The sequence below is a fragment of the Balaenoptera ricei genome, chromosome 19 (assembly GCF_028023285.1).
Source record: "Balaenoptera ricei isolate mBalRic1 chromosome 19, mBalRic1.hap2, whole genome shotgun sequence".
NCBI classification, from domain to species: Eukaryota; Metazoa; Chordata; class Mammalia; order Artiodactyla; family Balaenopteridae; genus Balaenoptera; species Balaenoptera ricei.
The window spans coordinates 3,255,416-3,279,637 of NC_082657.1; the positions used below are offsets into that span (position 1 = coordinate 3,255,416).

Sequence of the window (24,222 nt, forward strand, 5' to 3'; positions counted from 1 at the left end):
AAGGGAGAAGACCAGGGGAGGGGGGCCCAGGAAGGGGGAGTTGGGGACACAAGGACAGATGGCCCTGTCCGTCCGGATCTGCTAAGCCACCCCAACCAGACCCCATCCCTCCCCCACCCCACCCCGCAGAGAGATTGATCAATAAATAAAATAATAAATTAATCAATAAATAAAATAGAAACAGCTCCCCACCCCCGGTCCCCCCAGAACCACCCCCATTGGGCACGGCCCCCTGAGCCCTATCCCTGCAGGGCAAGGCCGGGTTTGTTGTGTCTCCCCCCTCCCTACGTACTCCTTGGGCCCTATTTACAGATTCACAGTTGGGGGGCAGGGAAGGGGGGTGGAGGGGGCGCCCCTCCTTCCCCGGCCCCCTGGGGTCAGGGTAGGGGGGTCCCGTTGGTGGCCAGGAGCTTCTTGTCCTTAGGGGGGCCTCGGCGGGGAGAGCTGGTCAGCTCTGGGTCTGGGCGGCCGGGCGGGGGCTGCAGGCTTCGGGGTGGGGTCCCGGCAGGCCGGGTCTGGGCGCCGTTCTTCTCGTCTGTGGGGGAGGAAGCGATCTGGCTTCAGGAACCCCAGGGGTACCGAGCCCAGGGACGTGCTCCAGCAGGGGAGGTGGCTGCCAGGGGTCACACACGCCAGCAACCAGGCCTGGCTTCCCTAGACCAACGAGGCACGTGTCCCAGGCGCCCCCAAACCTAAGGCTTTGGAAGCCAGGCCACGCCCCAGTGAGACCTGGCCGGCCCAGCTCAGGAGACATCCTCAGAGACTGGTTACAGCACCGTCTGAGTCCCCCGATCATGGCCAAAGGGCCCCATTACTTTCCACTGGTTGTTAATGGGGCCCAGTGGAGCCCACAGCAGATTGTTTGGGGGTCTCGGGCTCTCCCAGCTGGGCCTGCCTGACTGGGGTTATCTTTCTGTGGGGCCTCGCTGCCCCAGACTAGGGGACTGCGGTGGCAGTGCTGGTTTGCCAGTAGCCATGCAGTAGTTTCTGTAGGGCCCAAAATAGTACCTGTAGCAGAGGCCAGCCCCTTAAGAGACACTGATTGCTGGAGGCCTTGTTGCCATAGCAACCAATGGGGCTCCCCCTCTTTGGGGCGGACCCAGAGGTCCCGCATTGCCCCACTCCCCTTATAAGGCATGTGGCTTGGGCCCTGGGTGTCTGTGGGTCCTACATCTTTGAATGCATGCCCTTTTAGGAACTCTGGTTGTCAAGGCCAGCTTTCCTTGGCAACCGGGTCTGGAGAGGTTCAGGGGGCCTTCCTCACTTCTGGTTGCCCTGGGGAACCAGACTAACAGAAGGTAGAGTTCCTCCAGCTCCCTACTACTGAGGCCCTCCCGCCAGGTGCCTTGGTGTTAGCCTGCTTAGCCTGTGTGGGACCTCTGATCTCCAGGACTGTATGATAATAAATTGATGTTGTTTGAAGTACGGACTTTGTTGTTTGTGACCCTGGCCTCGCTGATCCCTGGTTGCTAGGGAATTCTGCTCCCGATGACCGGGGCTGGTGGGTGAAGGGAAGCCCCTTCCCCCCGGAGCACAGACCTCGCCCGCTCCCGGGGGGACGCCCAAGTCCTTGAAAGCCAGGCCCAGTAGGGCCAGAAGACTCTGAGCATCTGCAGAGAGGATGACCAACTTGTTCCGGTTTTAGCACTGAAACTCCTGCATCCCAGGGACCTCTCCATCCTGCGCAAACCAGGAGGGCCGGCCACCCTCCTCCAGAACACAGTTCAGGAGCCTCTGTTAGCGGAAAGCTCCGCTACCTCCGAGACAGAGACGGGTCATCCCCTTAGGGATCCCTGGAGGTCCCCTCCCTGGTGAGGCCTTCTCAGGCTCAGGATGGCCTGGTTCCCTCGGAGCTCAGGCCCCAGCCTCTCTGGGAACCTGCTCCCAGCATTGCAGGTAGGACCTAAGGGCGACAGCAGGTGGGCCCTGCTGCCCCACAGCTGAAGCCTCGCCAGTAACACCCCCCATGCAGCACCTGGCCCCCAGGAAGTCTCCCCTCCGCCCCACGGGTGCCCCAAGGTGCCTCCCACCTGCCAGGGCCTGCACAGAGGGCTGGTCGTGAGTGCTCAGCAGCTGAGCCTGGATGGTCTCTACAACCCGCTTGAACCGACGGCTGGGACCTGGAAGGGGCAGGGAAACAGACTGATGGAACAAAATCCATATTTTACAACAAGAAACTTCAAACACAACAATTTTCTCTGCTGGTTTGGGCCTCCTCCCTCCCCTTTAGCGTGTGCTGTGCACCTGCATTAACCACACCTGCTTAGGAGGTGACCTTCTTAATCTTGTCAGGGGCCACGAAGACCCATGACCCACTACTCGCTTTGTACCTGGATTGTGTACACTGTCAATAACACGTCATTTAATGTGCAGCCCTCGGTTTGACCTCTAATGGCGGAACAGTTCTCAGAGCTTTCTGAGCGGCCATTCCTGGGTTATAATCCTCACTTTGGCTCGAATAAAGTTTTCCACTTTTTTCTTAGATTGACCGATTAACTTTTTCGTTGCCGTGCATGGCGTAGCCGGCAGGATATGAGAGACACCCAGCAGAGGGCACCTGGAGTCTACCGGAACCAGCGCTAAGTACCAGCATGGGCCCATTGCCCCCCCCCACCCCTCCACCCCCCACCTCCCACCCTCTCCACCCCCACCCCCTCCACCCCCCACCCCACCCCCCCACCCCGGCTTCTCGGTACTCCTCAGGTGTTCTGACGAGTTCTCCTGATAGCTGGATCTCGTTGTTTGAGTGATGATCCTGAAAATTTTATTCGAGCTGTTTTCACTTAAGACTTGGAGTCTTAAGGGGCACCGGTGTATTCCCTAGGCAGGACCTGGGGGTCTGGGCAAGAGGCCCAGGGAAACATAGGTGGCTGGGTTTTTGTTAAATTTGGCTTGAATGGAAGACTTCCCTGGTAGTCCAGTGGTTAAGACTCCTTGGCTTCCACTGCAAGGGGGTGTGGGTTCGATCCCTGGTGGGGGAACTAAGATCCCGCATGCCCCCACCCCACCGTGAGGCCAAAAAATAAAAAATAAAATAAAATAAATACATTTGGCTTGAATTGAAAAAATAAAAACAAGTTGCTATACGGTCTGAAAAAAACTTTTGCTAGTGAAATGAGAGACTGAATTATTCAGCTCTTAAGGGAGACCCACCATAACCATTAAGTAAATACTGCTCATGGAGGTATGAGGGGGGATGGGCAACAGAGGCTGATAACCTAGAACTCCGAGCACCTGTGATGGTTTTAGGCTGTTGCAGGGAGAAACCGAGACAGGTAAAAGAGTCGAAGTAACCCGCGGGTAACTCCTTGGGGAGCTAGACTCAGATGCAGTGCACATACAATCCACCACACTGCCCTCAGAAAGTTGTTTAGATCATATTTCATATCTGAATTAGGCTATGACATTAATAATGGGAAATTGTGCCTCAAAGGCCAAACAACTCCTGTGCAGACAGCCACCAATGGGAATACCAGCTGGGCTTATGTATGTTTGCAACTACTTAATTGGAATTAAAGGAAATCTGTCCTGAAATGGCCAAGATAGGTTTCTTTTCTTTTTTTTTTTTTAAAAAAAATTTATTTATTTATTTGGCTGCACTGGCTGTTAGTTGCGACACGTGGGATCTTTTAGTTGTGGCAAGCGGACTCTTAGTTGCGGCATGTGGGATCTAGTTCCCTGACCAGGGATCAAACCCAGGTCCCGTGCATTGGGAGCACAGAGACTTAGTCACTGGACCACCAGGGAAGCCCCCAAGATGGGTTCCTTTAAGCACCCCAAAACTGATTTTTCATGCGCAGTTAAACCCTGCAGTCTCCTGGACCTCTGTCTGCAGGGTCTACTGGAAACAACAGTAGTTAAGAGTTTTTTTCTTTTTTAAAATTAGTTGAGCAGGGGAAAATATTTGTAGTGCTAGCTTCTAGGATCTTTTGAATTGGAAGAACTTCTAAACTGTAAAATTTTAGAGACCTCTCATCTTATTTTCCTATTGTCATTCATATTTAGAATTTTGAAAGTCTTCAAAATTCCAACATAGCCTCACTGAGGGACTTCTCTGGTGGTCCAGTGGTGAGGACTCAGCACTTTCATTGCAGGGGCCCGGGGTTCGATCCCTGGTTATCCCTGGTCGGGGAACTAAGATCCTGCAAGCCGTGTGATGTGGCCAAAAAAAAAGGTCTCATTGAAAGATTTGTTGCAGAAGGCTAATGAAAGATCAATGACATAAAAGGTAACTAAAACATTACTGCTCCTCTCTATCCTCCTTTGAGTACTCATTCTAATAATTCTGTCTGAAGTGCCTGTCCACTCTGACGATGCCCTTAAATGGTTACCTTTAGAAATGGGACCACCTGAGGCTGTAGGTGAGCCTCTTCAGATCAAAGGCCTAACTGACTGGCCACAGTTAAAAAATTTCTTAAAACCCAGGAAGGATGCTCAGAAGTGTTTGTAAATGGATTACCAAGATGGGAGGCCACCGGTGTGACTAAACTGACCACAGCTGAAATTCAGAGCCTGATAGGAATATGGGGGGTGGGGGGAGCCGTCTCACCTAAGCTAAACGAGGGAAAGTAAAACATTCCAACATCGGTGAATGGGTATGTCAGTCCTTTGATCAGTCACTGAGGTGGCCACCCAGTTCTTTAAGGAATTAAGAACCGTCCTTGTTTTACAAATCTAGTCTTTACCGGACCAGAGGTGCGGCTCCAGAAACAATCCAAAACCCACCAATCCTTTTACCATTCCCAAAACCTTCCCTCTTTATCTTAAGAGGCTCGTAAGTATTGGAAACAAAAAAAAATTCTGGCCTTAAGGGAACAAAGTCCTTCTAGGAGAACTTGCCTTTCTCCTCCAATGCCTTTGATATGCAAATATTCTACCTGGTCTCCTCCAGGAACTCTTAATTCCACCATCTTTTAAAAATGCAAATTTCAGGAAAGGTAATTCTTATAAAAAGAACAAAAGGGAGACAGGTAATTTGAATCCAACCTGTTTTGTAACAGATGGGTTTTACATTATTGTAACTGATTCATGGCTGACATTTTGGAATGGAAACTGGGGGGTGTCTGTGTGTTTGTACGTGTCTGTCTGTGTGTTTGTAGGTATCTATATACGTGTGTTGAAAACGTGTTATTGCCAAAATTAGTTTGTAAGTGGAAATTACACTTACAAGGAAAGGAAATTAGGCACTTATATAAATTCTCCGAAATAGAAAAAAAACTAACCCCAATGACTTTCAGGTTTGCGTAAACTGGGAAATATTGGGTATAGCATTAATATCTGGTACTAAAATTTAGCTGAAGCTTGTTGCATTAATTAATACAGACATGTCTTTAGAGTCATCAGCGTTAAGTGTAATATTTTTATTGTACCTAGGTTTACTAGAAATCAAATAAATGAGATATTATTCCTGTTACAAAGTTTGTCAGCAAGAAAAATAACTAGATGTGACGAAACTTTTCAGTAAATAAAATAGATGTAAATGAGATAAGCACTTTTAGGTAAACTCCTTAGGAAAAATTATGTTTTGGGAATGTCTATCTAAAGTAGTCTCTCCAGATTTTGATAACTTGAAACTTCATGGAGTTTTACTAAACTAAGTTAAACTACAGGAATCCATTGAATATCCAGATCCTTTCCAAATAAGATACTGGAACAGTAATTACTGAATATATGCTTCCTTTTACAGAGAAACTAAAGGTAATTAGGACTATTAATAAATATGGTTGATGCCACACTAAAACATGTTCTGTGGAAAAAAAAGACACTTTTTCTAGAAACTATAAACAGTATTTATACGTTTGCTAACCTATGGGATGCTAATGTAAAAGTTCATACTTGCTTACTACTTAGTTTGTGCTAGAAACTAAGTTTTAAGGTTAAGAATTATGCACGTGTAACTAAAGCTACCAAAATAAACATTTCGGTATGCAAGAAAAGTGGAAGGTATATTTTCAGTAAAAGACAGTATGAAGAAAGGAAATACCTTTTGTTAAGGGAAAAGAAACCCCGAGGAAAAAGTTTTGTGCATGTTCAGGGTTGGCTAAGATTAAATTGAATTTAATTAAGTAAATGAATTTTATATTTATTTATTTATTTATGGCCACACCGTGCGGCTTGTGGGATCTTAGTTCCCTGACTACGGATCAAACCCAGGCCCTCGGCAGTGGAAGCAGCGAGTCCTAACCACTGGACTGCCAGGGAATTCCCGTAAATGAATTTTAGTATTAAAGTGTTACAAAACCTGAATTTGGTTTTCTCTCTATTAAGAGGACAAAGTTTTCTGAAAATATTGATCTGCTTTTGAAAACAGATTGTAAAGTTTCTTTAGCTGGTAATCTGTTACAACTTTCAGTATTTGCTTTTGAAATCTTTTTTGTGACTTTGGTTAAGTGAATACAGTGACCTATGTCCTATTTGACCAAGTGTTTTGAAATCTTTTTGATTTTTTTTTTAACTAATTAATTTATTTTTGGCTGCGTTGGGTCTTTGTTGCTGCGCACAGGCTTTCTCTAGTTGCTGCGAGCGGGAGCTACTCTTCCTTGTGGCGCGCGGGCTTCTCATTGTGGTGGCTTCTCTTTGCTGCAGAGCACGGGCTCTAGGCGAGCAGGCTTCAGTAGTTGTGGCACACGGGCTCAGCAGCTGTGGCTTGCGGGCCCTAGAGCGCAGGCTCAGTAGTTGTGGTGCACGGGCTTAGTTGCTCCGCGGCATATGGGATCTTCCTGGACCAGGGCTCGAACCTGTGTCCCCTGCATTGGCAGGCGGATTCTTAACCACTGCGCCACCAGGGAAGTCCTCTTTTTGATATTTTGACAAACTTTCCAAATATCAAATTCTAATCGAAGTTCTTTTGACCCCTAGCTAACTTTGGGATGCTTCAGAGAGGGCTCCTGGAGCATCTCAGAGAGAAATATTAAGTTTAATTTGTATGTTAAATTACATGGGAAGCATTGTCAAATGAGAGGTTATCAAACTTCTTAGGTTGTATCGTATAGACAAATGTCATTAATATATATATTCTAGAAATTATATAGAATTCCTAAAAATCTGGTATGTCCTGATAAAATGTTATCAATCATATTTCTAGTAATTATTTTAAGACGTATGTCACAGCAGTAACAAAGTTCATTTGTCAATCGCATTGGAATCAGGTCTTTAACCTTGACTATTAAAGTCTTTTGTCATTTATAGACAGTTATTGTTGTACTCTGATGCTTTTGCCAAAAAAAAAAGCTTCATTGTCAAGAAGATTCATAGAAAGGACTTTTTGACAAGTACAGGTTTCTGATAACTTTCAGATCATACTGTTGAACTGGGTAAGAAATTAAAGCATACTAATGGAAAACCTGGTGGCTTCATAAAACTGTTATGAAGATTAAGATCAAGAATTAGTCACACAGGACTGAGAGAACTGATGAATATGATTATAATTTTGGGGTTTTGTCTGAAATACTGCTGGTTTTTAATCTGTGTTTTCCAGATATAAGGAAACCCTTCCCCTCAACCTAATTATGACTTGACTTGCAGCAATTTGGCAAATTGTTCCTTTATAAGCAGAATTGAAACATTTACCTTTTCTCTTTACCTGTTGTCTCCATATGTTGGAAACTCTTAGGTTCCCAGCAGCTTTCTCAGGTAGATAAGGAAAGCCACCTCCTGACAGGTACAAGAAGCCCAAAGTATTTTAGGGACCTCAAAAAGAGAGGAATTCATCCAAATACATAGATATTTCAGGTGGAATCTGTGACACATCCTTGACATGGATTTCCTGGCCTCAAGAAGTTTTTTAAAAGTTCAATCTGAGGGACTTCCCTGGTGGTCCGGTGGTAAAGAATCCACCTTACAATGCAGGGGATGCAGGTTCGATCCCTGGTCAGGGAACTAAGATCCCACATGCTGCGGGGCAACTAAGCCCTCGTGCCACAACTACTGAGCTTGTGTGCCTCAACTAGAGAGCCCGTGTGCCACAAACTACAGAACCCACGCACCCTGGAACCCCGGGCACCACAACTAGAGAAGAGAAAACCCACACGCCACAACTAGAGAGAAGCCCGCGCTCTGCAACGAAGAGGCCACGCACCCCAACGAAGGATCCCGCAGGCCTTAACAAAGATCCCGCTTGCTGCAACTAAGACCCGATGCAGCCAAAAATTAAAAAAAAAAAAATAATAATAATAAATCAATCTTTAAAAAAAGTTCAATTTGAGAATGAATATATGTATATGTAAAACTCAATCACTTTGCTGTATACCTGAAACTAACATGACACTGTAAATCAACTATACTCTTAAAAAAAAAATTCAATCTGAGATCCTTTATGAAAAGTTCCAGCACAGCCAATTTAAAACAGCTTATGTTTGGGATTCCCTGGCAGTCCAGTGGTTAGGATGCGAGCTTTCACTGCTGTGGACTCGGGTTCGATCCCTGGTCAGGGAACTAAGATCCCACAAGCTGTGTGGTGAGGCCAGAAAATAAATAAATAAATAGGGGCTTCCCTGGTGGCACAGTGGTTAAGAATCCGCCTGCCAATGCAGGGGACACGGGTTCAAGCCCTGGTCCGAGAAGATCCCACATGCCACAGAGCAACTAAGCCTGTGCGCCACAACTACTGAGCCTGCGTGCCACAACTACTGAGCTGGCGTGCCACAACTACTGAAGCCCGCGTGCCTAGAGCCTATGCTCCACAAGAGAAGCCACTGCAGTGAGAAGCCCACACACCACAACGAAGAGTAGGCCCTGCCCACCGCAACTAGAAAAAGCCCAAGTGCAGCAATGAAGACCCAATGCAGCCAAAAGTAAATAAATAAAATAAATTTAGAAAAATAAATAAATAAATAAAACAGCTTATGTGGTCAATTAACCAGACTTATTTTGCAAACAAATTAGTCTTAATTTGGCTATATTTGGTAGAAATGAGGGTAATTTTAGAAAGAAAAAGATTACATTTCAGTGGATATTAAATTCTAGTTTTGTAAATTGACGCCTGTATTTACTGCCTAATCATGAACATGCACAATGCAAATGCAAGATAAAATTGGCATAAGTCCTAGTGGACAACTTGGAATTGACCTGTAGTTCATGCCAGACATCTTACTAGTACAACCCCCTAAAGGGAAAGAAATAACTTGGCTATTAAAACTCAACATCAAGGAACAGGATGGACTCAGGGCAAGTAAGCAACCACCTTTGCATCGAGAGACCAAATATTTGATCATCTAAGGCTTTCTGAAAGGCTGTTCCCCAGTTATAATCCTCAGTTTGCCTTGAATAAAATTTTCTTTTTTTTTAGATGGACTGATTAATTTTTTCATCAGTAAGACTGACTTCGGGCTGGGGACAGGGAAGGAGCTCCCACCCTGTGGAACCAGTCCCGCCACCCAGCAAAGGACTCTTCTCCCTTGCCTCAAAATCCCCCTATTGGGGCTGGGCATAAATCCATGGTTTGCAAGTGGGACTAAGGAAGATTCGACTTAAAATAATGATGTGCGTTGTTTTCTATTTAAACGGGTTCTAGTTGAGGCCATGAAGACCCAGAAACGTAAGAAAAGTAAATGGGAGGGGAAAAAAATCTTAACATTGAGAAAGTTCTGCATGTTAGTCTTTAAAGAAGAAAAAAAAAGAGCCATAGTTCATTTCGGTGATGTAATTCCCCAGTGCCCCATAGCAGCTTCCTTAAAAACTCTAGGAACAAGCTCATCTCCCAGATGTGCCATGTTAAGATTGGTGCCAAGGACAGCAAACAGAGGTACTCCTCATTATCCAAACTCTTGTTAACAGGACTCAAGGACCAAGCAGAATTGGAAGCAAGGCACTTCTGTGGTTTTCATCTCTTGTGCCAACTCTTGATTGGTTGTGGCTGCCTGCAGTAGAGCTCAGCAGAAAGAAGTGCTGTGATCGATTGGTGATGTCTGCTCTGGGTGTAGGAATGAGTTTTGACAGCAGAACATCACAGTCTTAATCTAGGAAGAGCCCAGTGCTTTGAGGTCAGGAGACCTCGGTTGAGCCCCAGCTCTGTCACGGTCTGCAGTGTGACTCTGGCCAAGTCAATTTACCTCTTTAGGATGCAGTTTTCTTCTCTGTGAAACCTCAAAGGCTGCTGGGAAGCTTCAAGGAAGTAGTGCACATAAAGCACTTGGCATGTTGTGAAGGAGAGGATGTGGGGGGTCTGGGAGAAGACGGGGCTCACAGAGTCAGCACCATCTCCTCCTCCTGCTTGCTGCCCTCCTGGGCTGCTACCCTATCTCAGCTCTTTTGAGCATCCCACACACCAGGCTGGGGGCAGCCGCATCAAGGGAAACTTACCAGAGATGAGAGTAAAGGTGACAGAGTAGATGCCACCACCACCGCTGCCGTCCCGCCGTGGGGAGGGCTCTGGACCCTCAGAGGAGCTGATGTCCACCTGGAAGCGGACGGGCTTCTGGAAGACGGAGGGGCCACCACTGGCCTTGTACTCAGCCCGGAAGCTGGTCTGTGACAGCACACTATGACTCAGGCTGGGGATCTGAGAGAGGTGGGGGACAAAAGGAGGGGGTGATTTCAGCGACCTGACTCCAGGGGATGGATGAGCAGCCCTATGACCAGCTCTGCCCAAGAAACTACCAGTCCCCTCAGCCACCAGGGGGAAAGAATAACAGGAAAGGCATTGGGAGGCCCCACTGTCCGCTGGGATTCGTAGTTTTCTCTGCCTTATAAACAGGGCATCAGAGGAATGATTGAGCAACTGAATCCCGAGGTAATAAGGGTTCTCATATCTGGTGCCAACCCCAGGCTCCAGAACCACATGAAACAAACTTCTTCCTTCCTCCACAAACACTGGCTAAAGTCACATCTGTCTCAGAAACTTTAAGTCCCATGAGACCCTAAAGCAAAAAACCACAGGACCCAGTGTACAGCCCTAGAGTCCACTGGAAAATGTAGTTCCTTTTGCCAATCTCAGACCTGGTGGTAGGGAAATGGCTAGGAAACTCACTAGTCCTCGGTGGATGCTAATATGTGAGAAATTGTAATTCAGGATCCTGTTTCACCAATTCCAAGCCCCAGGGCGCAATAAACCTCTCCTGCCTCCATGCCCCCACAACGACCAAGCCCAACTCGGGCTGGAAAACTACAAATCTCATGAGCCCCAGGTGGAACTCAGGCCAGTGCTAAGGTGGTGAACCCCAGAGGCTGCTGAGATTTGTAGTTCTGTGGCGGCGAGGTTGCATGGGGACCCAGGCCCCTCACCGACAGGAAGGCATGGACAATGTCCGCTTTGATGCTGCTGAGAGGTTTATCCTTTAGCACGAGGAATATTTGTTCTTCTTTGTCCAAGGAGATGAAGTTCCCGAACCAGGAGCGTTTTGCCAGCCTGAGTGGGAGGGGATAGTTGGAGGTGGGTCAGGAGGGGGCTAAGGGAATGAAATCCACCCCCCTGCCCCTCTTCCCTGTCAGACTCACTCTGGAGAGGACTCTGGCGTCAAACTGGACATCTCCTCGGCAGTGGGGACTGGGGAGGGGAGAGCATGGTCAACACATGTCCATCATCCTGGTGTCCAGCACACAGGCCAGCAGTGGCCTCCAACCAGAGGTTCCAGCCCCCAGAGTCTATTCACTTCCCAGCAGCTAAACCCCAAATGGCACACGGCATGATGTTCCTTCTAGGGATGGGCCCCTGGTTAGGCCACGCCTCCCGAGGTGAGGCTTGCTAGCTATGAGCCAATGGGAAGGTGAGCCAGAGCACTGAAGGGGCGTGTCTTTCAGATGAGCTCCTCCTCCAGAGTTGGAGGCCCCGCCTCTTCTCTCCCCAACACCTGAATCTCTGCTCACAACAGCATCTTCACCTAGGATGTGTGAGTCCAGGCCCCCAGCCTCTTCCTTCCCGGGGACCCAGATGTCAGACCCCAGCCCCCACCACCACATTAGGACTCAGGAGTCCGCATCCCCAGTCCCTTCACCCCCAAAGGACCTCCATACCCTGCATCTTGCGCCGGTGAAAGCGTGGGGAGCCCAGGAAGCTGTTGCGGATGGAGTTGAGACGACTCCTCCAGGCGGCTCCCCCGACGCCACCGCCGGGGCTGGGGGGCGGCGTTGTCCCTGGGGTCCCAGTGGGGCTGGCCCGGGGCGTGTGCAGGGGCGAGTGCAAGGGGGTCCCCCCGGAGGAGCGTGGGGAGCCTGGGGGGCCGGGCAGGGGTGTGGAGCGGGCACTGGGGGGAGGGGGCTGCTCCCCGGCGCCCCCACCCCTGGGGCCCCGAGAAGGCAGCGTCTGCGTTTTGGAAGTCGGTGAGCCCCCACCCCGGGCCTCATCTCCAGCGGGCTCCGGTGAGAAGGAAAAGACCGGACTCTGCGGAGTGGTGGAGTCGGGTGAGAGGGTGGAGGAGGCTCTAGGCCCACTAGCACAGACTCACAGAGGTGCACCCCAAAGCATGCTGGAACTTGTAGTCCAATTACTTCCCCCAACCCCCATTGTTGCGGGGGAGGGCCGGGACTTTTTCTATCATGCTGACTGTAAACTCAGCAGTGACTAGTACCCAGGAGGCGCTCAACTAGCTTTTGTTAACTGAATAAATGGAACCCTTCAGACACACTGAAAACGCTATCCTGTTAAGGTGGGAAATGGCCAATGGACTAAAATACTAATGAGGCCTTGGGTCTTTGGCCCTTTAGGGGCAAGGAGGCATCGTCCCAAGACTTCATGGGAGTTGTAATTTCTGCTGTTCCATCTTTGCTCCACAGTGTCTTCACCCCCTTACCCCTTCTTAATCCATCTGGGACCTGGCCTTACCCTTGGGCTGCTCAGAGGGCTGGATGACAGACCAGTGGAGGCTCCACTGACACTACGGGATCTGTTTTCAGGACAGATTAAGAAAAAAGAAATCAGGTGGGAGGGTTTCAGAAGGCTCAGATGTCCTCTCCCTTCCACACTCCTTTGAGATGAGGAAACAGGCCCAGAGAGGGGAGGAGACTTGTCCCAATCACACAGCACCTTTGAGGTGGGTATGGGGTTAGAGCCCTGAACTCCCTCCCCACCCAGGGCTGTGGATCCCACGGGAGGGGCAGGGGCTCCCACCTCTGGCTGTGCTGGGCCATCTCCAGGGCCCGTCGGGTGGGCACCGGGGAGCCACCACCCCCCGCATCCGTGATGCTCAGGACTTCCATGGACTTCCGCTCTGGCCGCCGCTTCCCGTGACGGCTCAGCATGGGGGAATCCACACGCTTCCGGGGTGGGTCTGAGGGCCGAGAGTTTCAACCCAGTCAAAAGATACACTGGTCCAGCTGTACATGGCACTCGTACAGATGGGGAAACTGAGGCTCAGAGTGGAGAGGGGTTTTGACAAAGGTCACAGAGCAAGTCAGGGAGTCTAAACGCAGAAGCTCAAGGCCTGCAGCCCTTTCTTCCCTCAGGAATCTGGGGTCTGGACTCCGAGCCTTGCCCTTCTCACCAACATCATTCCGAGGAGGTAGGTCCTGGTCCTCACAGCTGGGATACCGCTCCTTCCGATCCAAAAGCAGATAATATATCATCTTTTCTTGGTTCTCCCTATGGGGGGGGGCGGGTAGGAGAGCACTGGGGTCAAAGGTCAGGTCCCAGAGATGGTCTCATCCCCTCCCTGTGTCTGTGGCTCGGCTCAGTCCACTCAGTTTCTCTGTCTACGGTTCCATTCTCCTAGGTATCAATAAGGTTGGTCCCTTTGTCTCAGTGTACATCTCAGCCTCATTTTACTCAACGTTAATAATAATTATGCTAACACCTGAGCACTTACTATATGTAAGCACTATGTGAGGCACTAAGTTGGCCTCAGCATCTATTAATACTTTTCAGCATCGTTTCTTTTTCCCACTGGTCCTACCACTCCCTCCTGGTTCCCCCTAGAACAGCTCCTCGCGGGAGCTTTGAGCCACGCCCTTTCTAGTGGCCTGGACCTCCCCATCAGGGGAGTCTGCGAGTGCGCAAGGCCCCGGCGCGCCCCCTGCCGGCTGTCGGGAGAGCTGCAGCAGCTCACCCCATGTGGCCAGGGTGTTATGTGTTAGAGTGGGGGGGGTCTTACTCCTCGCTGCGCAGCTCGCGATGCAGCCGCTCGCGGTCCCTGAAGCAGCCCAGTGAAGCCATGCTCTCCAGGACATCAGGGTCCAGCTCTCCGTTTGATGGCAGGCTCCGCATGGCCACTCGGCGGCCTGGGGTTGGCTCCAGGCACGGGTCCGGCTCGTGTTTCCCGCCCCTGGGGAGGAGAAGAATTGTAGCGCATGGGGCATCTCCTTCAGCGGAGACTCAGGGGTCCCGGGTCCCAGCCTGCTCCTTTCTTGGGAACCCAGGAGTCCGGGCCCCGGCCTCTCCCCCCTCACACCCAGGAGTCCAGGCCCAGGAGTTCGGCCCCAACCTCTTCTCTACCTCTGTCTTCCTCCCCTAGGACCCAGAAGTTCGAGCCCCTAGCCCCTCCTTATTCAAGACCCTCGGCATTCCGCCCCCTAGCCGGCTCTCCTGCTTTGGGAACCCACGATATTTGGGGTCCTCTCCCTCCGCCAGGGACCCAGGTGTCCAGTTCCCCCATACTCACAGGTACCAGGGATGTTTCTGAATTTGCTCCAGCTGTGAGGGGCGTGGGTCGTAGAGAAGCAGAAGTGAGATCGTTTGAACACAGTAGGCACGCAGTGAAAGTAGACTGGGTGATGTTGGGGGTCCCTAACGTGCCTCCTTCCCTCCCCCAACCAAGGGCACTACGACAGCACGACAGCTCATGTCTCCCCCTAGTGGCGGCTGTGCGGCGCATTCTGACTACTCCGGACTGGCCGGGCTACAGGTCCCGCATGCGCAGTGGCAACCTGCCCACCCCCCGCTCCGCTCCGCCTCGGAAGGGCCGGTAAGCGCATGCGCACTCCCGGGGGGGGTGGGGGTGGGGGGGGTGGTGTGTGTGTGTGTGTGTGTGTGTGTGTGTGTGTGTGTGTGTGTGTGTGTGTGTGTGTGTGTGTGTGTGTGTGTGTGTGTGTGTGTGTGTGTGTGTGTGTGTGTGTGTGTGTGTGTGTGTGTGTGTGTCTGTCGGGGCAGGTGGGCAGGACCCCAGGGCCAGGGCTCAGCCAGCGATGCCCCTCCCAGCCTCATGACTCCCCTAGCGATTCTGTCCCCACCACCCACTGTCCCTCCATCCTCGCGCCCCCAACTCACGCTGAGCCTTTTCTCCGGCTCCACTTCGATCATCCCCCTCAGGAGGCTCTGGCAGTCTGGAGGAATGAAGTGGGGCATGTGGAAGACGCCTCGTTTCACCTTCTCCAGCAGCTGGCGGAGGTTGTCATCGTCGAAGGGCAGAGCCCCCTGTGTGAGAAATAAAGACCCCTCACACACAGAGCTTACGATATTCCAGGCGAGTGCCTAAGCGCCTCACACGCATTGACACATTTAGTCCTCACCGCAAGCCCCAAGAGGTAGGGAGCTATTACTATCTCCACTTTGCAGGTGGGGAAGCTGACGCACGGAGCCATCCAGCAATTTGCCCAAGACCATCTAGCTCTGAGTGGCAGAGCAGGGATTTGACAACGGGCAGTCTGGCTCCAGCGCCTAAGAGGCTGGGGCCGCAGCTTGGAGGCTGTCCTTTAAAAACATGCTTCTGGGCTTCCCTGGTGGCGCAGTGGTTGAGAATCTGCCTGCCAATGCAGGGGACACAGGTTCAAGCCCCGGTCTGGGAAGATCCTAAATGCCGCGGAGCAACTAGGCCCGTGAGCCACAACTGCTGAGCCTGCGCGACTGGAGCCTGTGCTCCGCTACAAGAGAGGCCGCGATAGTGAGAGGCCCGCGCACCGCGATGAAGAGTGGCCCCCACTTGTCGCAACTGGAGAAAGCCCTCGCACAGAAACGAAGACCCAACACAGCCAAAAATAAATAAATAAATAAATAAATAAACATGCTTCTCCCAGGGAGTTCCCTGGTGGTCCAGTGGTTAGAATTCTAGGCTTCCACTGCCATGGCCCAGGTTCAATCCCTGGTCTGGGAACTAAGATCCCACAAGTTGTGGCAAAATAAATAAGTAAATTTAAAAAAATGAAAACATGCTTCTCCCTAGTTTCAGGAGGGGTAATCTTCATTCATTTTTAAAAAGTGAGCATCCATTACAGGTCAAGGATCTAGGAGTGAACAAAGCAAGCCCTTGCCCTCCTACAGTTCACACCCAAGAGTGGGAGAGGCTGGTGAGGGAGCTATATAGTGATGGAGTGATTGAGGTGACACTGGAGCACAGACTGGGCTGAGCGAGGCCTATGGGAATCTGGGAGTGTAGCAAGTTGAGTGGTGTGCCCCCAAAATTCATGTCTACCAGAACCTCAGAATATGACCCTGTTTACAAATAGGGTCTCTGCAGATATAATTCATTGAGGATCTGGAGGTGAAATCGTCCAGGGATTAGGGTGGACGATTAAATCCAAATGCCTTGAAGAGGAGGGGAAATCACAGAGAGATATCCCTCAAGGAGTTACACACACAATGACAACTCTGTTAGCTGCCAGGAAGGAGATAGCCTACCACAAGGAAATCTGACCACATTGGGGGAGTGAAGGGGGCCAGGTAGGCTTCCTGGAAGGGCAACAATTGAGCTGAGAGCTAAAAGCAGTCTAGTATTAACTAGGTGAGCAACAGGGCTGGCAGGGATGGAAGAGCAGGTGCAAAGGCCCTGTGGTAGGAGCCAGGCTGATATTCCCCAGTCTGGTTCTATTAATCATTACAGTACTGTAATCAGGATCAGTTAGTAAACAGCCACTTTCCCAAGTGCTCCAAGTCCTCCTGGCTGCCCCATCCCTTTCCGGGGGACCCGCCTGGGCTATCTCACAGTTCTGTGACTGAACGGTTAGCTCCAGGCACAGAGAGGGGTGCCCCCAGGATTTTGCTCTGTTGGTGAATACCCCCACCTTCCTGGTACCAGTTAAATATTTGGGAAACAACCCCTGAGGTGAGGATGGAAGTAAATGTTCTGTGCTTCCACCAGGCAGGACTGTTCTAGAAACGGGGCAGGAGAGGTGAGGAGTGCCTTACCACAAGCAGGGCGAAGAGGATGACTCCACAGCTCCACATGTCCGCCCGGCGGCCATCGTACTTTTCCCCCTGGAAGGGAGAAGGACCAGCCATCACGTTCATCTCTCCCAGGTTCCCTCCGCTCCTCTCTCCCCTCCACCTGCCCCTCACTCACCTTAATCACCTCTGGACATGCATAGTGAGGGGACCTGAGAGAGAGAGAGGTGGTATGAGCTTCTGGCTGGCTTCTGACCCCCTCCCTGGGGCGTAGGAGGCCGGGCCCCCACTCACCCACAGCTGGTCTCCAGGAGGCTGTCCCCCACCTGCAGGGACGCCATGCCGAAGTCCGCGATGCGGATGTTGTTTTTCTCGTCCAGAAGCAGGTTCTCAGGCTTTAGGTCTCTGTGGCTGAGACAGGACAGTGGGACTCAGGCCTCTGCCCTCTTCCCAGAAGCCAAGGCCCCATTCAATATTCTCAGGGGGGGACATATCTGGAAACTTCTAATTAGGGACGTTTTCAAGCATGCCCCAAAGTTGGAACAAGAATATAGGAAGCCCCGTGTACCCACCCACTAGCTTCACCCATTATCAATTCGGGGCAAATCTTCTCTTATCTCTATCCCTACATATGCTCTCCTTCCCCCACTGGACGATTTTGTAGGAGACCCCACACAGCGTATCATTTTATCCACAAATATTTGAATATGTGTGAAGTGAGATATTTTGAGGTAAGCAGGCAGATGATACTGAGCTGGTTCTTAAAACATTCAAATATTTCAATGCTGAATAATAAAAAAAAATACTGCCACCCCAAGCCCATCACTGGTTCTCCGCCCCCCCAGAGACAAACTCCTCAGGATGTAAGGGTTAATGTCTGGGGGAGGTGGGGCAGAAGATTCTACAGTTTCTCTTGGAAGTGGTCCTTAACTGGGTCATACTTGTTAAATCTGTTGACTATCGCCCCCTGGAGGCCAGTGTTTTTAATGTCAGAGTCTAGACACTTAAGGTGTTGACAAGTTAAATGGGCTGCCTTTTCATCACCAAGCTTTACTCCCAGGTCTCAGCCCCTCCACCCTGATCCAAATCCCAGAGAGCGAGGTACGCAAACAGATGAGGCTGAAAGATGAACTGGAGGCATCTATTTTGCACCAGAATTAATCATTAAAATGCTGCATATTGAATATCTTGTTCTGAGAGCTGAAAGCAATTCAATGAGGAAAGGAAGATCTTTTCATATAGACGTTTATATGCAAAAAAAAAATAACCCTCAACCTTTACCCCACGCCATATACAAAAATTAATTCAAAATGGATCTCAGGCCTAAATGCAAGAGCTAAAACTATACAACTTCTAGAAGAAAACACAGGAGGAAACCTTTGTGACCTTGAGCTGGGCAAATATTTCTTTTTTTTTTGGCCACACCGTGCAACATGCGGGATCTTAGTTCCCCGGCAGGGACTGAACCCGTGCCCCCAGCAGTGGAAGTGTGGAGGCTTAATCACTGGACCGCCAGGGAAGTCCGTGGGCAAATATTTCTTAAATGGGAAAGCAAAAGCATGAATTGTAAAAGGAAAACAATCAACAAACTGGAATTCATCAAAATGTAACACTTTTGCTTTTCACAGGATATTGTTGTAAAAAATGTAAAAGCATGTCACAGACTGGGAGAAATTACTTGAAAAATATACATTTGATAAAAGATTTGTTCTTAGAATAAGTAACTCTTAGGAGTTATTCCTAGAATTATCCCTTGTTCTGGAATAAAGAACTCTTACAACTCAGTAACAGAAAGACAAATAACTCAATTAAAAATGGGCAAAGGATCTGAACAGATGTTTCTCTGAGGAAGATATACAAATGGCCGATAAGCACATGAAAAGATGTTCTACATCATTAGCTATCACTGAAATGCACATCAAAACCACAGTGAGATACCACTTCACACCCACTAGGATAGGTATAATCAAAAAGTCAGATAATAACAAGTGGCAAGAGATTGGAACCCTCAGAGACTGCTGGCAGGGATGTTGAATGATACAGCTGCTTTGGAAAATGGCCTGGCACTTCTTTAAAAGGCTAAACATAGAGTTCTCATAATCCCCTGGTGGTCCAGTGGTTAGGACTCTGTGGTCTCACTGCTGAGGGTCCGGGTTCAATCTCAGGTTGGGGAACTAAAATCCCACAAGCCACACGGTGTGGTCAAAAAATAAAAAAATAAAATAAAGAGTTCCCATATGACCCAACAATTCTAATCCTAGATATATATCCAAGAGAATTGAAAACACAGGCACACGCCAAAACTTGTATGGAATGTTCATATGTTCATATTATTCATAATAGCCAGAAAGAAGAAACAACCAAAATGTCCATCAACTGGTGAACGGATAAATAAAACATGACATATCCATACAATGGAATATTACTCAGTTGTGAAAAGGAATAAGTTCTTGATACATACTACAACATTTTGAAAACATTTTGCTAAGTGAAAGAAGCCAGCCACAAAAAGACTACATATAGTATGATTCCATTGATAGGAAATGTCCAGAATAGGTAAATCCGCAGAGACAGAAAGTAGATTAGTGGTTACCCAGGGCTGGGGGTGGGGCAAGGTGACTGCTTAGTGGGTAGTGATTTTTGGGGTGATGAAAATGTTCTAAAATTAGGTAGTAGTGACGCACAACATTGTGAACATATTAAAACCTACTGAACTGTACGCTTTCAAGCGGTGAATTTTATGATGTGTGAGGGTTTTTTTGTTTTGTTTTTTGGCCGTGCCGTGGGGCCTGTGGGATCTTAGTTCCCCAACCAGGGATCGAACCCATGCCCCCTGCAGTGGAAGCACAGAGTCCTAACCACTGGACCGCCAGGGAATTCCTTATGATGTGAGAGTTATATCTCAATTTTGAAAAAGGGATAAAAGATTTATTTGGGGGCTGCAGGACTCTGGCTTCCAGGCAGCCTGCTATGTGCTCCCAAGGGCCTGCCTTCTGGGCAGTACTCATTCTGGCCTCCCCTCAACCTGCCCCCTCACCAGATGGAGTAGCTATGGCAGAAGTCCAGCGCCGACACGATCTGGCGGAAGAACTTCCGGGCCTCCTTGGGGGTCAGTCTCCCCTTCTTTACCAGGTAGTCGAACAGTTCACCTCCAGACACGTGCTCCAGAACCAGGTACCTGGGGGACATGGAGGAGGCAGAGGGCTGGAAGGGGCATGTGGAGGACCAAAGAGCCTGGTCTCTCTCTTCCAAAAGCACAAGACCTCAATCCCATTGGCCCCTGGAGGCAGAGAATCCCAATTCTCATGAGCCCCTGGGAGGAGGAGGCTCCAATTCCCATTAGCCTCTGGGAAACAGAAACTCAATTCCCATTAGCCCTGGTCAGCATGTCAGTTTCAGGGGTCAACACTTTGACTAGTTGTCCTCAGGAGATAAGGCAATTCCATTAGCACCTGGAGGTCAGAGATCCCAATTCTCATAGGCCCCTAGGAAATAAAGCCCTGTATTTCCATCAGCCTCTGGGAAGCCAAAGTTCTCATTCTTATTAGTTTCTGGGATGCAGATAATGGAATTTTAATCTATTTTTGGATAATGATATTTGCACTGTGTACCAAATGAACAGTCAACATCTGTGAGCTATAGCCTACAACTCCCATCAACCCCTGGGAGGTAAAGACTCCAATTCCCATCAGTCCTTGAGAGAAAGAGACACTAATTCCCATCAGCCTCTGGGAAGCCAAAATTCAATTCCCATCAGCCCTGGGCAGCACAGACTCCCATGTCAACTTCAGGAGTATTAATACTTTGACTCCTAGTTGTTTCAGGAGATAAGGCAACTCCATCAGCACTTGGAGGAGACCCCCAATTCTCACAGGACTTTGGGAAATGAAGACCCCCACCCCCACCCCTACCTACTCCCATTACCCCCTGGGAAGCCAAGCCTCTTATTCCCATAAGCCTCTGGGATGAAGAAACTTGAATTCTCATTAACTCTTGGCCAAAACGATTGCCTTGTGCACCAATCTAAGTCAACTTCTGTGAAGTAAAAGACTACAACTCCCTTCAGCTCCTGAGAGGTTAAAAACTCCCAACTCCCATAAGCCTCTGGGACATAGAGACTTCTAATTCCCATCAGCCACCTGGATTCTAAACACTCCAAATCCCATCAGGCTCTGGGAGGCTAAACCTCTAATTCCCATCAGCGCCTGGAAAACAAAAGCTCAATTTCTATGAGCTCTTGGAAAACTTGAGGTTCCTCTGTGAAGCACAAACTCCCATGGACCCTCCCTCCCCACAAGGATGGTGGAGTGAGAGTGATAGCTCCACCAATCAGGGACAATGGCCCCTCCCTGCCGCCACACCTGGGGAAGCCTGAGGACTACAATTCCCATGAGTACCTGGGGCTGGCCAGCTTCCTTCCTAGGGAAATCCAACCTAGCATCTGATGGGTGCTGGAGTTGGTTCATCCTGGGGACTGCCTGGTGGGGGCAGGGGGTTGTCCCCTCTCTCGCTGCCCAGTCCAGCTGTCCCTTGGGTCACCAGAGTCCAGACAAAGGTCTATTGTCTGGAGTCTGGACAGCTGGACCCCACCCCCATCCTAAGGGGAGTAATCAACTTTGAGATGCAGACTTAGAACTCCTAAGGAGACCATTGTTGGGGTGTCCAGTCATAGCACCCAGAGTTATGCTGGGGGACGAAGGGAGCCTCCAGTGCTCCAGAGAGGGGGTTTGGGAAGAGGCCTGGGGCTTTGCTAGGCCCCATTGCCCTAGCAAATAGGAAAGGGATCTGCCCTTAGCAAGTTGGGTCTGGCTGAGGGCATCAGGATGATCCAGTTTCGAGTGTTCCCTGCAGTGCAGTAGGGCGAGGGACTGGGGCTGGAGAGGAAGGGGGAGGATCAGCCTCTGTCCCCAACTCGGGATGGCTCAGGCTTAGCTGTCCTGTTGCTGGGGCACAATCGGCTTGTAGCGTCAGGCCAGCTCAGTGTGGGAACAAGGAGTGTTATGAGTGTGTGTGGGGGGGTTGTCCTTGTGCAGTAAGGAAGGAACTGGGCCTTCAGTGGCCCAGCCAGGAGAGCTCAAGTTTCCCCAGGCCCCTCCATGCCTTGTTTCTGGAAATGTCTCACCCTAGGAACTTGGGGAGGGCACATGGGGGGCTGGGTGTCTATAAATACCTACAAATATTTCTTGTTCTCGTAGACGTCGTGGAGCTTGAGGACATGTGGGTGCTCAATGAGCTTCAGGATGGCAATCTCCCGCTCCACCTGGGGGAAAAGGAATGGAGGTCAGCGTTGCCTCCCTCCCTGCCCCCAGCCCCAAAGGGTCCCCTCTTCCCCCAGCACACAGACACACCTTCATCAGCACTGACTCGGACAGCTTCTCCCGGTTCACAATCTTGATGGCAACCTTCTGGCCCGTGATGCAGTGGACCCCGAGTTTAACCAGACCTGGGGGATTGGGATTGAAAATGTGGGCTGTGCTCCCAGGGCATTCTCCCCGCCTCTGGCTCCTAAGCCTCCCTTGCCACCCCATTTCCTCTTTCTTCCCCTGCTGGCTGTTCAACGGTGGCCTGAATCACTCTCACCTGAACGCCTGCGGCTGACAGCAGCCATTCCCACCAAACGCAATTCTCTTCCCGCTCCCTGTTGCCCAATTCTGTTCCTTCTGATTGTCCATCCACCTACCTGCCTCCCCCTCCCTCCACAGCTACCCTCGATTTAAGTTCCTCTCTCCACATATTCTTGCCTCACTGAGTCTCCGTAGTTTTGTCTCCTCCAATCTGCCTCCTGCAAACAAACCTCTCTCTCTCCCAACCCATCACTTCCTTGAATTCTTTGCCCTTTAATCTTCTGGAGACACCATGTCTCCCAAGGAATATAATTTTATGATTGCCCCCTTCCCAGACCATCCTCCTCCACCTCCTCTCAAACCCTGACCTCTCAATCCCCTTCTTTGATCTTCTTTTAATAGCAGCTGTAGCTGGAAGCATGCACACCCCAAGGGTATCCCCACTCCCCAAGGGTAAGCCCCAAAGCCACAGACTCAGGTGTACAGGCCCCCAGCCTCCTCCTCCCTTAGACCCAAGAGTCCAAGCCCCCAGCCCCTCTTCCCTCAGACCCCCAAGTCCAGGCCCATGGCCCCTTCCTCCCCCATAACTCAGGAATTCAGGTCAGCAACACCTTCACACTTTTTTTGCACTAGGATATGGAGTCTGATCCTCTCCCAGCCCTGACCCTCAGCTTCATAGAGATCCTGGACCCAATCCTGAACCTTGTACCCAGAACACAGGTGTTCAGCTCCTGTCTTACACCCACCCACCTGGCAGGAAAGAGGTTACAGAGGCTTAACAACAGTGAAAGATGACCCCCCCCCCCAATCCACAGCCACTCCTGAGGGATTTGCCACTTGCATCCACCTTTCCACCTCTCCATTCCTGGTCCCCACATTGAGCCAGCATGCTGGAGAAGGGGCAGAATGCTGTAGACCTCATCGCCCCAGCTTCAGTCCCCCTGTAACCCCAACAGAGGCCCTCCTAGGCCAGAGGACAGTGCAGAGAGAAGCAGCTTCCTGAGGCGCACCCCCATCCCAGCACCTCACCCTGGCCTGCGGCTGTACTGCACCAAGGACCTCAGCTCCCGGCCCAGACCCTGGCTGCAGGCCGAGGTCCCTTTCCCACTGTGGCCTCGGACCCCCCAACCTCTGCCCCCAAAGGGTGGGAGCCTCTGGGCCCCAGCACCTCCTCCCAGGAGTCCAGGCCCCCAGCTTCCTTCTCCCCAGGACCCCAGAGTCTGAGCCCTCACCCCCCTCCATCCTAGGGACCCGGCAGTCTGGACCCCAAGTCCCTTCTCTGTGAGGGACTCAGGGGTCTGAGCGGCCAGCCCTTGCCCTTTGAATACCCATGAGTCCCGCCCTCTGTCCCCTATCTCCCCTCGCCCCCGCGCCAGGTGTCCCCTCCCCTGACTCACCTGTCTGTCCTTTGCCCAGCGTCTTCTCCAGCCGATAGGGGCCCACATATTGGGCATGCTGGGGTGGGTGTGGGTGTGGGTGCGGGAGGTGGTAGGCAGGGGAGCCCCCGCCCCCCTCCTTGCCCCCGGACGACATGATGCCCTTGGTCCCGGCCCGACCGGCCCCCCGGCCGCCCCCCCTGCGGCCGGTCGCCCCGTCCCTCCGGTGGGGGCCGGCGACCGCTCCGTCCCGGCCCCCCCGGCTGCCCCCCACCTCTCCGGGGGTCCCCAGGGGGCTGGGCTGGGCCCCCCCCCCAGT

General features: G+C 50.7%; 1 protein-coding gene across 2 annotated transcripts; it reads right to left on the minus strand.

Moving 5' to 3' along the window:
* Nucleotides 1-226: 226 nt before the first annotated feature.
* Nucleotides 227-24,078, minus strand: BRSK1 (BR serine/threonine kinase 1). Of its 2 annotated transcripts, XM_059905688.1 has the most exons (19): nucleotides 23,925-24,078; nucleotides 22,312-22,406; nucleotides 22,138-22,223; nucleotides 20,001-20,141; nucleotides 17,258-17,374; nucleotides 17,142-17,175; nucleotides 16,988-17,056; nucleotides 15,134-15,280; nucleotides 14,529-14,560; nucleotides 14,022-14,192; nucleotides 13,416-13,513; nucleotides 13,043-13,202; nucleotides 12,758-12,818; nucleotides 11,950-12,316; nucleotides 11,434-11,482; nucleotides 11,221-11,344; nucleotides 10,300-10,498; nucleotides 2,031-2,120; nucleotides 227-535 (listed from the first exon to the last, which is right to left on the minus strand). In XM_059905688.1, the coding sequence occupies exons 1-19, from the start codon at nucleotides 24,058-24,060 to the stop codon at nucleotides 378-380; spliced, it is 2,334 nt and encodes a 777-aa protein (XP_059761671.1). In that variant the 5' UTR covers nucleotides 24,061-24,078; the 3' UTR covers nucleotides 227-377. The 2 variants fall into 2 exon arrangements, with proteins under 2 accessions (XP_059761671.1, XP_059761670.1); XM_059905687.1 differs by lacking the exon at nucleotides 23,925-24,078 and having other exon boundaries at nucleotides 22,134-22,223; nucleotides 22,312-22,395.
* Nucleotides 24,079-24,222: the final 144 nt, after the last annotated feature.